General features: G+C 42.9%; 1 protein-coding gene across 7 annotated transcripts in view; it reads left to right on the top strand.

The window, feature by feature from the left end:
• Window positions 1-13,603, top strand: part of KANK4 (KN motif and ankyrin repeat domains 4) — a 151,734-nt gene that overhangs the window by 107,427 nt on the left and 30,704 nt on the right. For all 7 annotated transcript variants that reach the window (XR_012247735.1, XM_073643785.1, XM_073643790.1 and 4 more), the window contains 2 exons: window positions 3,395-3,482; window positions 12,747-12,966. Coding sequence is in view for 6 of the 7 variants with exons in the window: in XM_073643785.1 (XP_073499886.1) it covers window positions 3,395-3,482; window positions 12,747-12,966 (308 nt within the window). In the remaining variant the exon portion in view is untranslated. The remainder of the gene's footprint in view (window positions 1-3,394; window positions 3,483-12,746; window positions 12,967-13,603) is intronic.

Genomic DNA, 13,603 nt, shown 5'->3' with positions numbered 1-13,603 from the left:
AGCACCACTCCATTCATTCCCAATGGGACTGTCGAGTGCCGCACCATTCATTCCCCAATGGGGCTGTCAAGCGCCGCTCCATTCATTCCCCAATGGGACTGTCGAGTGCCGCACCATTCATTCCCCAATGGGGCTGTCGAGCGCCACTACATTAATTCCCTATGGGGCTGTCGAGCACCGCTCCATTTATTTCCTATGGGTCTGTTGAGCGCTGCTTCATTAATTCCCAATGGGGCTGTTGAGCACCGCTACATTCATACCCAATGGGGCTGTAGAGCGCCACTCCATTAATTCCCTATGGGGCTGTCGAGTGCTGCTCTATTAATTTCCTATGGGTCTGTTGAGCACCACTCCATTCATTCCCTATGGGGCTGTCGAGCGCCACTCCATTCATTCCCATTGTGGCTGTAGAGCGCCACTCCATTCCCTATTGTGCTGTCGAGCGCCACTCCATGGGACTGTCAAGTGCCACTCCATTCCCTATGGGGCTGTAGAGCGTCACTCCATTCATTCCCAATGCGGCTGTCGAGCGCCACTCCATTCCCAATGGGGCTGTCGAGCGCCACTCCATTCATTCCCAATGGGGCTGTCGAGTGCTGCTCTATTAATTTCCTATGGGTCTGTTGAGCACCACTCCATTCATTCCCAATGGGGCTGTCGAGTGCCACTCCATTCATTCCCATTGTGGCTGTATAGCGCCACTCCATTCCCTATGGTGCTGTAGAGCGCCACTCCATTCCCTATTGTGCTGTCGAGCGCCACTCTATGGGACTGTCAAGTGCCACTCCATTCCCTATGGGGCTGTCGAGCGCCACTCCATTCATTCCCAATGCGGCTGTCGAGCGCCACTCCATTCATTCACCCAATGGGGCTGTCGAGCTCCGCTCCATTCATTTCCCAATGGGGCTGTCGAGCGCCACTCCATTCATTCCCCAATGGGGCTGTCGAGCGCCACTACATTAATTCCCTATGGGGCTGCTGAGCACCGCTCTATTTATTTCCTATGGGTCAGTTGAGCGCTGCTTCATTCCCAATGGGGCTGTCGAGCGCCACTCCATTCAATCCCAATGGGACTGTCGAGTGCCGCACCATTCATTCCCCAATGGGGCTGTCAAGCGCCGCTCCATTCATTCCCCAATGGGACTGTTGAGTGCCGCACCATTCATTCCCCAATGGGACTGTTGAGTGCCGCACAATTCATTCCCCAATGGGGCTGTCGAGCGCCACTACATTAATTCCCTATGGGGCTGTCGAGCACCGCTCCATTTATTTCCTATGGGTCTGTTGAGCGCTGCTTCATTCATTCCCAATGGGGCTGTCGAGCACCGCTCCATTCATACCCAATGGGGCTGTCGAGCGCCACTCCATTAATTCCCTATGGGGCTGTCGAGTGCTGCTCTATTAATTTCCTATGGGTCTGTTGTGCAACGCTCCATTCATTCCCTATGGGGCTGTAGAGCGCCACTCCATTCCCTATTGTGCTGTCGAGCGCCACTCTATGGGACTGTCAAGTGCCACTCCATTCCCTATGGGGCTGTCGAGCGCCACTCCATTCATTCCCAATGGGGCTGTCGAGCACCACTCCATTCATTCCCCCAATGGGGCTGTCGAGCTCCGCTCCATTCATTTCCCAATGGGGCTGTCGAGCGCCACTCCATTCATTCCCCAATAGGGCTGTCGAGCGCCACTACATTAATTCCCTATGGGGCTGCTGAGCACCGCTCTATTTATTTCCTATGGGTCAGTTGAGCGCTGCTTCATTCCCAATGGGGCTGTCGAGCGCCACTCCATTCAATCCCAATGGGACTGTCGAGTGCCGCACCATTCATTCCCCAATGGGGCTGTCAAGCGCCGCTCCATTCATTCCCCAATGGGACTGTTGAGTGCCGCACAATTCATTCCCCAATGGGGCTGTCGAGCGCCACTACATTAATTCCCTATGGGGCTGTCGAGCACCGCTCCATTTATTTCCTATGGGTCTGTTGAGCGCTGCTTCATTCATTCCCAATGGGGCTGTCGAGCACCGCTCCATTCATACCCAATGGGGCTGTTGAGCGCCACTCCATTAATTCCCTATGGGGCTGTCGAGTGCTGCTCTATTAATTTCCTATGGGTCTGTTGTGCAACGCTCCATTCATATCCTATGGGGCTGTCGAGCGCCACTCCATTCATTCCCATTGTGGCTGTCGAGCGCCACTCCATTCCCTATGGTGTTGTAGAGCGCCACTCCATTCCCTGTTGTGCTGTTGAGCGCCACTCCATGGGACTGTCAAGTGCCATTCCATTCCCTATGGGGCTGTTGAGCGCCACTCCATTCATTCCCAATAGGGCTGTTGAGCGCCACTCCACTCCCAATGGGGCTGTCGAGCGCCGCTCCATTTATTCCCCAATGGGGCTGTCGAGCACCACTCCATTAATTCCCCAATGGGGCTGTCGAGTGCCACTCCTTTTATTCCCAATGGGGCTGTCGAGTGTCTCTCCATTTATTCCCAATGGGGCTGTCGAGCGCCGCTCCATTCATTCCCCAATGGGGCTGTCGAGCGACACTCCATTCATTCCCCAATGGGGCTGTCGAGTGCCACTCCATTCATTCTCCAATGGGGCTGTCGAGCGCCGCTCCATTCATTCCCAATCGGCCTGTCGAGCGCCGCTCCATTCACTTCCTATGTGGGTGTCGAACACTGCTCCATTCATACCCTGTGGGGGTGTCAAACGCTGCGCTCATTTTTTTCGGGCAGCCCTGGAGAGAATAAATGGGGACGACCTGTCTCACCAATTAGAAATAATGATAAAAGTTCCCCCAATCAGTGCGGGTCCCACCAATCAGCAAGTTATCCCCTATCTTGCGGACTTGTGTTCACTGAACAACCCCTTTAAAAGGCGGTATTCCCATCTCATACATTTATGGCTTATTCACAGGAAATGGCATACATGTATAGCAGATGTAGGTGACAATAATGGGACCCGCATCTATCTCGATTACGGGGTTTGGTAGCATGCTGCTATCTTCGTGTCGAGTCAACGCTGTGCCCGATTGGCTCAGACATTTAATCTCAACTGATCTGATATCCCGGCGCTGACCACAGTATGGCGCCACAATGTCCGCACCAGACCTGGAGCCACTGCTGAACTTCTCTGACTCTGCTGCATCTATACGGACCCGTCACCAAGGCCTGAATGATCAGGAAAATTCCAGCTATACCAACCTGGGACTATATTTGTTTCCAGAATTTCTGGACAATTGGGTGCCAGATTAATGGAATTTTACTGAATAATGTTCCCATTTATCCTGAGTGCAAAAGTTATAATTAAAATGTATAAAAAAAAATCGAGATCAGTGATAGAAGTTTTTAAAGATCAAAATTATGAAGGATTTCCTATTCTATCCACACAGGTTTACAGTCGGGGAGACTTTCCGCAGCGAATGCCAGATCCTGAGCAGTCATCTCGCAGAATTGTGGTCCACCACCGATAACAAGCTGGTAAGGATCACCCCTCCCCCGCTCTGTCTCTCCCCTTTGTTCCTATCGCCCCCAGCAGTGCATAATGATTGGATTTTTAATTAAAAAGCTCTACGCTAACTGCAGATACTGTAATATAAAAACAAGAGCCTGATAATGGAGTTTACAGTATAAATAATCTCATAACATGATACATCTCCCCTAAACGGGACCTTTCATCTGAGCGTGAAGAAAGGTCAGTAACGATTAGTGATTATGTAACCTATAACACGTGTAAGTGCAGATGGTGAGAATTATCTCATGTCAAGGTCACAATGCTACAGCCCATTATATACCTTCTCTTACATCAATTTCCTATAGGTCATTGTAAACACGTACATTTGAAACCAGAAGTTTCCATACATTATATATAAAGACACATCTGCAGGTTTTTCTCAATATCTGACATGAAATCAGAATAAACTTTTCCCGTTTTAGGTCAATTAGGATTACCATCATTTTTAGTATTTGCCAAATGCCAGAATAATGAGAGAGAGAGAATGTTTTAAGGGAATTTTATTACTTACTGTAAAGTCAAAAGTTTACATACAGTAAGATTACTATGCCTTTAAACAATTCTGGACTGCCCATATGATGAGGTCATGTGTTTGGAAGCTTCTGATAGTTTCTTTTTGGCAATATTTGAGTTAATTAGAGACACACCTGTGGATGTATTTTAATGCACACCTGAAACGCACTGCTTCTTTGTGTAGCATCATGGGAAAGTCTAAAGAAATCAGCCAAGATATCAGGAAGAGAATTGTGGACTTGCACAAGTCTGGCTCATCCTTGGGTATAAATTCCAGATACCTGAAGGTGTCTCGTTCATCTGTACAAACAATTATATGCAAGTACAAACAAGATGGGAATGTCCAGCCATCATACCGCTCAGGAAGGAAACGGGTTCTGCGTCCCAGAGATGAATGTGCTTTGGTCCGACATGTGCATATCAACCCAAGGACAAAAGCAAAAGACCCTGTGAAGATGATGGTGGAAGCTGGTAAGATTGTGTCAATATCCACAGTGAAACAAGTACTGTATCAACATGGGCTGAAAGGCTACTCTGCCAGGAAGAAGCCATTACTCCAAAAGAAACATAAAAAAGCCAGATTAATGACTGCAAATGCACACAGGAACAAAGACCTTAATTTTTGGAGACATGTCCTGTGGTCTAATGAAACTAAAACTGAACTTTTTGGACATAATTGGAGGAAAAAGTGAGACGCGTGAAAGCCTAAGAACACCATCCCAACTGTGAAACATGGGTGTGGCAGCATCATGTTGTGGGGTTGTTTTGCTGCAGGAGGGACTGGTGCACTTGACAAAATAGATGGCAACATGAGAAAAGAAGGTTATGTGGCAATACTGAAGCAACATCTCAAGACATCAGCCAGGAAGTTAAAGCTTGGGCGGAAATGGGTCTTCCAAATGAACAATGACCCGAAGCATACTGCCAAAATGGTAACAAACTGGCTTAAGGATAAAAAGTCAATGTTTTGGAGTGGCCATCACAAAGCCCTGATCTCAATCCTACTGAAAATTTATGGGCAAAGCTGAAAAGGCTGCGAGCGCCGAGCAAGGCGACCTACAATCCTGGATCAGTTACACCAGTTTTGTCAGGAGGAATCGGCCCAAATTCCAACCAACTATTGTGAGAAGCTTGTGGAAGGAGATCCCAAACGTTTCACCCAAGTCATTCAGTTTAAGGGCAATGGTACCAAATACTAATGAAATGTATGGAAACTTTTGACTTTGCAGTAAGTAATAAAATTATGGTAATCCTAATTGACCTAAAACGGGAAAGGTTTATTCTGATTTCATGTCAGATATTGAGAAAAACATACAGATGTGTCTTTTATATAGTGTATGGAAACTTCTGGTTTCAACTGTATGTGACTACTATAATACTGCCCCCTATGTACAAGAATATAACTACTATAATACTGCCCCCTATGTACAAGAATATAACTATTATAATACTGCCCCCTATGTACAAGAATATAACTACTATAATACTAGCTCCTATGTACAAGAATATAACTACTATAATACTGCCCCCTATGTACAAGAATATAACTACTATAATACTACCCCCTATGTACAAGAATATAACTACTATGATACTGCCCCTATGTACAAGAATATAACTACTATAATACTGCCCCCTTTGTACAAGAATATAACTACTATAATACCGCTCCTATGTACAAGAATATAACTACTATAATACTGCCCCTATGTACAAGAATATACAGTTATATGAAAAAGTTTGGGCACCCCTATTAATCTTAAGCTTAATGTTTTCTTAAAATTGGTGTTTTTGCAACAGCTGTTTCAGTTTGATATATGTAATAACTGTTGGACACAGTAATGTTTCTGCCTTGAAATGAGGTTTATTGTAGTAACAGAAAATGTGCACTCTGCATTCAAACAAAATTTGACAGGTGCATAAGTATGGGCACCCTTATCATTTTCTTGTTTTAAATACTCCTACCTACTTTTTACTGACTTACTAAAGCACTTTTTTTGGTTTTGTAACCTCATTGAGCTTTGAACTTCATAGCCAGGTGTATGCAACCATGAGAAAAGCTACTTAAAGTGGCCACTTGCAAGTTGTTCTCCTGTTTGAATCTCCTCTGAAGAGTGGCATCATGGGCTCCTCAAAACAACTGTCAAATGATCTGAAAACAAAGATTATTCAACATAGTTGTTCAGAGGAAGGATACAAAAAGCTGTCTCAGAGATTTAACCTGTCAGTTTCCACTGTGAGGAACATAGTAAGGAAATGGAAGAACACAGGGACAGTTCTTGTTAAGGCCAGAAGTGGCAGGCCAAGAAAAACATCAGAAAGGCAGAGAAGAAGAATGGTGAGATCAGTCAAGGACAATCCTCAGACCACCTCAAGAGAGCTGCAGCATCAACTTGCTGCAGATGGTGTCACTGTGCATCGGTCAACTATACAACACACTTTGCACAAGGAGAAGCTGTATGGGAGAGTGATGCGAAAGAAGCCGTTTCTGCAAGTACGCCACAAACAGAGTCGGCTGAGGTATGCAAAAGCACATTTGGAGAAGCCAATTTCTTTTTGGAAGAAGGTCCTGTGGACTGATGAAACCAAGATTGAGTTGTTTGGTCATACAAAAAGGCGTTATACATGGCATCAAAAAAACACAGCATTCCAAGAAAAACACTTGCTACCTACAGTAAGATTTGGTGGAGGTTCCATCATGCTTTGGGGCTGTGTGGCCAATGCCGGCACTGGGAATCTTGTTAAAGTTGAGGGACGCATGGATTCCACTCAGTATCAGCAGATTCTTGACAATAATGTTCAAGAATCAGTGATAAAGTTGAAGTTACTCAGGGGATGGATCTTTTAGGAAGACAATGATCCAAAACACCGCTACCAAATCTACTCAGGCATTCATGCAGAGGAACAATTACAATGTTCTGGAATGGCCATCCCAGTCCCCAGACCTGAATATCATTGAACATCTGTGGGATCATTTGAAGAGGGCTGTCCATGCTCGGCAACCATCAAACTTAACTGAACTGGAATTGTTTTGTAAAGAGGAATGGTCAAAAATACCTTCATCCAGGATCCAGGAACTCATTAAAAGCTACAGGAAGCGACTAGAGGCTGTTATTTTTGCAAAAGGAGGATCTACTAAATATTAATGTCACTTTTCTGGTGAGGTGCCCATACTTATGCACCTGTCAAATTTTGTTTGAATGCAGATTGCACATTTTCTGTTAATACAATAAACCTCATTTCAAGGCAGAAACATTACTGTGTCCAACAGTTATTACATATATCAAACTGAAATAGCTGATGCAAAAACACCAATTTTTATAAAACATTAAGCTTAAGATTAATAGGGGTGCCCAAACTTTTTCATATAACTGTAACTACTATAATACTGCTCCCTATGTACAAGAATATAACTACTATAATACTGCCCCCTATGTACAAGAATATAACTACTATAATACTGTCCCTATGTACAAGAATATAACTACTATAATACTGCCCCCTATGTACAAGAATATAACTACTATAATACTGCTCCTATGTACAAGAATATAACTACTATAATACTGCCCCTATGTACAAGAATATAACTACTATAATACTGCCCCCTATGTACAAGAATATAACTACTATAATACTGCCCCTATGTACAAGAATATAACTACTATAATACTGCTCCCTATGTACAAGAATATAACTATTATAATACTGCTCCTATGTACAAGAATATAACTATTATAATACTGCTCCTATGTACAAGAATATAACTACTATAATACTGCTCCTATGTACAAGAATATAACTACTATAATACTGTCCCTGTGTATAAGAATATAACTACTATAATACTGCTCCTATGTACAAGAATATAGCTACTATAATACTGCTCCTATGTACAAGAATATAACTACTATAATACTGCCCCTATGTACAAGAATATAACTACTATAATACTGCCCCCTATGTACAAGAATATAACTACTATAATACTGTCCCTATGTACAAGAATATAACTACTATAATACTGCCCCCTATTTACAAGAATATAACTACTATAATACTGCTCCTATGTACAAGAATATAACTACTATAATACTGCCCCCTATGTACAAGAATATAACTACTATAATACTGCCCCATATGTACAAGAATATAACTACTATAATACTGCCCCTATGTACAAGAATATAACTACTATAATACTGCCCCATATGTACAAGAATATAACTACTATAATACTGCCCCTATGTACAAGAATATAACTACTATAATACTGCTCCTATGTACAAGAATATAACTACTATAATACTGCCCCTATGTACAAGAATATAACTACTATAATACTGCTCCTATGTACAAGAATATAACTACTATAATACTGCTCCTATGTACAAGAATATAACTACTATAATACTGCCCCATATGTACAAGAATATAACTACTATAATACTGCCCCTATGTACAAGAATATAACTACTATAATACTGCTCCTATGTACAAGAATATATCTACTATAATACTGCCCCTATGTACAAGAATATAACTACTATAATACTGCTCCTATGTACAAGAATATATCTACTATAATACTGCCCCTATGTACAACAATATAGCTACTATAATACTGCTCCTATGTACAAGAATATAACTACTATAATACTGCCCCTATGTACAAGAATATAACTACTATAATACTGCCCCCTATGTACAAGAATATAACTACTATAATACTGTCCCTATGTACAAGAATATAACTACTATAATACTGCCCCCTATTTACAAGAATATAACTACTATAATACTGCTCCTATGTACAAGAATATAACTACTATAATACTGCCCCCTATGTACAAGAATATAACTACTATAATACTGCCCCATATGTACAAGAATATAACTACTATAATACTGCCCCTATGTACAAGAATATAACTACTATAATACTGCCCCATATGTACAAGAATATAACTACTATAATACTGCCCCTATGTACAAGAATATAACTACTATAATACTGCTCCTATGTACAAGAATATAACTACTATAATACTGCCCCTATGTACAAGAATATAACTACTATAATACTGCTCCTATGTACAAGAATATAACTACTATAATACTGCTCCTATGTACAAGAATATAACTACTATAATACTGCCCCATATGTACAAGAATATAACTACTATAATACTGCCCCTATGTACAAGAATATAACTACTATAATACTGCTCCTATGTACAAGAATATATCTACTATAATACTGCCCCTATGTGCAAGAATATAACTACTATAATACTGCCCCTATGTACAAGAATATAACTACTATAATACTGCCCCAATGTACAAGAATATAACTACTATAATACTGCTCCTATGTACAGGAATATAACTACTATAATACTGCCCCCTATGTACAAGAATATAACTACTATAATACTTCCCCTATGTACAAGAATATAACTACTATAATACTTCCCCTATGTACAAGAATATAACTACTATAATACTGTTCTTATGGATGAGACTACATAATCCTTCCCCATATGGAAGAAAACATGGATTTGAATGAACTTTGCATTAAGTACTGATACTTTTGCCCTTCTCTTAGTTGCTATCTTTCTATTAGTAAGCTTTCATGCTGAGGTCCTCATTACACTTATAAGTGAGACAGAAATGCAATCATCTCCTGAGAGACTTTTTAATTAGCACAGGGGGGTGTATTTCCCTTTCTTATATGGCACATAGAGAATACAGAATGTGGTGGTTATATTTTTATTTATGGTGGGCTTGTTTTAGCAGTTTGTTAATTCTCACTTGCTCCTGTGTGATCGCAGCACAAAATAACAATCTGTCTTCATTAAACCCGTCAACACTGACGTTACGAGCCGAGATTCACAATTCGGGGTGTTTAGGCCTGGTCTAGTCGTTACTTGTTCCTGTGTTTTTTCTGCACTGAGGTCTTTTACGTTACGGCCCCATTATTTAGAATAGATGGATATTTTTAGCACATTCCCGGGATATCGCTCATGAATAGTTCATCCTCAGGACAACTGCTGTAGAAAACAGGGCTGTTTGTTGTGCTAAAGGAATAAACCTTTAAAGGGGAAATCCGACCAGGAATGATCCTTACAAATATCATAGATATGTATTAGTACATCATATTAATGGAGTCTATAAGCTTCTGCCACCACCAGTTTACAAAAGAAAATGTTTTGTAGTCGTCCATAGACTGGTAGGCATCCTGCCTTTATGAGTGACAGAACAGATTAGAGAAAGGAGTTTCCAGGGGGCGGTGGTGTGGAAATATTCATTGAGGTACAGCTTAGATCTTTTAAAGAGAATCTGTCAGCGGGATTTTACCCCCCAAATTATTTATATGTGCATGTAGCTCGTTCAAAGACAAGTCCAACAATACCTTTACATGGCTGGTCTGTTCTGCCATTACTGAGAAATCAGCGTTTTACTTGATATGCAAATGAGGCTGAAGAGCTTTGGTAGATCTGACGCCTTTGTCACTACAGCTCTATTCCCCGCCCAGCACCGCCCTCTCTGGCTTGACTGATGGCTCCTTTGTCTGAAGTCACACAGCATAGAGGCTGTCAGTCAAGCAGGAGGAGGCTGCGCTGGGAGAATAGAGCTGGAGTGACAGAGGTTTGTGATCTACCATAGCTCTTCAGCCTCATTTGCGTATCGTTATCAAATGCTGATTTCTCAGTAACGAAGGATCGGACTGGTCGTATAAAGGTAATGCTGGACTTGTCTTTGAAAGAGCTACATGTAGATATAAATAGTTTGGGGCATAAAATTCTTCTGACAGATTACCTATAAGAGGTAAATTTTCAGTGAGCATCTGATGGTTTGATAAATGTCAGATGAAATGAGGGAGAGCATTCCAATAGAGAGGGACAGCACGAGAGGAATCTAGAACAACAATGTAAGTAGACCACCGTTGGACCAATGTAAGTAGAGCCACCATTGGACCAATGTAAGTAGAGCCACCTTTGGACCAATATAAGTAGGCCACTGTTGGACCAATGTAAGTAGAGCCACCATTGGACCAATGTAAGTAGAGCCACCGTTGGACCAATGTAAGTAGAGCCACCGTTGGACCAATGTAAGTAGAGCCACCGTTGGACCAATGTAAGTAGAGCCACCGTTGGACCAATGTAAGTAGAGCCACCGTTGGACCAATGTAAGTAGAGCCACCATTGGACCAATGTAAGTAGAGCCTCTGTTGGACCAATGTAAGTAGAGCCACCATTGCACCAATGTAAGTAGAGCCACCGTTGGACCAATGTAAGTAGAGCCACCGTTGGACCAATGTAAGTAGAGCCTCCGTTGGACCAATGTACGTAGAGCCACCGTTGGACCAATGTAAGTAGAGCCTCTGTTGGACCAATGTAAGTAGAGCCACTGTTGGACCAATGTAAGTAGAGCCACCGTTGGACCAATGTAAGTAGAGCCACCATTGGACCAATGTAAGTAGAGCCACCGTTGGACCAATGTAAGTAGAGCCACCATTGGACCAATGTAAGTAGAGCCTCCGTTGTACCAATGTACGTAGAGCCACCGTTGGACCAATGTAAGTAGAGCCTCCGTTGGACCAATGTAAGTAGAGCCACCATTGGACCAATGTAAGTAGAGCCTCCGTTGGACCAATGTAAGTAGAGCCTCCGTTGTACCAATGTACGTAGAGCCACCGTTGGACCAATGTAAGTAGTGCCTCCGTTGGACCAATGTAAGTAGAGCCACCATTGGACCAATGTAAGTAGAGCCTCCGTTGGACCAATGTACGTAGAGCCTCCGTTGTACCAATCTACGTAGAGCCACCGTTGGACCAATGTAAGTAGAGCCTCCGTTGGACCAATGTAAGTAGAGCCACCATTGGACCAATGTAAGTAGAGCCTCCGTTGGACCAATGTACGTAGAGCCTCCGTTGTACCAATGTACGTAGAGCCACCGTTGGACCAATGTAAGTAGAGCCTCCGTTGGACCAATGTAAGTAGAGCCACCATTGGACCAATGTAAGTAGAGCCTCCGTTGTACCAATGTACGTAGAGCCTCCGTTGTACCAATGTACGTAGAGCCACCGTTGGACCAATGTAAGTAGAGCCTCCGTTGGACCAATGTAAGTAGAGCCACCGTTGGACCAATGTAAGTAGAGCCTCCGTTGGACCAATGTAAGTAGAGCCTCCGTTGGACCAATGTACGTAGAGCCACTGTTGGACCAATGTATGTAGACCACCGTTGGACCTTTCATTTAGAAAGGTCAGTAGATCACTCATGTAATCTATTGACATTTTCAAGATGAAGAGCTTGGATCAGCTTGCGCAGCTCAGGTCTGATCCGCTGTTGGACGCGCTAAGGCAAACATATCCAGAATTCTGATGAGTAAGTAAAACGGTCCAGAAATGATTAATTTAAGTTTTCATGGACTTTTCTGTCAGAGGTCCAGTCTAAAATCAGCTCCAAGTTTCTGACCTCATTGCGCGGCTCTTATTTCTGATCCTCGGGATTTGTTACAGTGTAAACAAGTGAATTAACTCCAGAGAGAGATGTTCCTCGTTTCCAATAAACGTCTGATTGATATGGAATCTCTTAGATGTTACATGGAGTTGAGGTTACTTCTCACTTGCGGTTGTTTGGAGATTGCTTGGAGACCGTCATCATGTGGTGGCCAGAGCCGGGAACTAATCATAAGTTTTCTGCTGTTGTAGAGACAATCGTTATACACCGTCTGCCAAGAGTGGTTCCGGGTCTCCAGCCAGAAGACGTCCTCCCCGGATCTGGTTACAGTCTATCTGGAGGAATTCAGATCGATCAGCCCTCAGCTATTGCAGATGGTTGTCAATATCGCGGATGAGAATGGGAATACCGCCCTGCACTACAGCGTGTCCCACTCCAACTTTACAATCGTGAACCTCCTTCTGGGCACAGGTGAGGAACGTTTCATCCCCTTACATTGCGCCATCATCTGATTCTCCTGGATGACAACTTGGGACTTCAAAGATGATGTTTGATACAATCCGCAACATGCAGCACGATACAGCGTTGTCACATGTATGACACATAATGAGGGCGGTGCACTGTATGAGAACATAGGCAAAAAAGAGCAACAAAACTACCATAAAACCCGTCTGTGCCGCAGCTGACACGTTTGAGGCATGCTTGTAAAATGCCAACGTAATAAATACACTCGAGCGATGCGACTGGCATCATGGGAATTCTATTGTTTCTTGGTTATACAACATGCAAATTATGAAACGCGCTGACAATAAAGAGAATTGTGCAGCAGCCCAAAAATATTGTAAAGTTATCAGGTATAAAAAAAAAAGTGAAAATTATACGTTGTGGCCACAATGACCAAAATGTCATAAAGGAAAGGGGACACTTCAGTGACTACTGTGGAGAAGTGGGAAGCGCTGCTGTGACTACTGGGGTTGGCATTACTGTCACTATTAGGGTGCAGTCAGACAGCCGTATAAATCAGACTTCAATGCATGGACTGGCCGGCGGCTCTCCTGACCCATGAGTGACAGCTTCATATATTTCTATGCAGCTGTCACACTCCGGT

The sequence above is a fragment of the Phyllobates terribilis genome, unplaced genomic scaffold, assembly GCF_046119375.1.
Source record: "Phyllobates terribilis strain yellow unplaced genomic scaffold, ASM4611937v1 Scaffold_8__6_contigs__length_399053987, whole genome shotgun sequence".
In the NCBI taxonomy this organism is placed as follows: domain Eukaryota; kingdom Metazoa; phylum Chordata; class Amphibia; order Anura; family Dendrobatidae; genus Phyllobates; species Phyllobates terribilis.
Note: the sequence above shows the minus strand (reverse complement) of the source record. Positions and strands in the feature narration are given on the sequence as shown.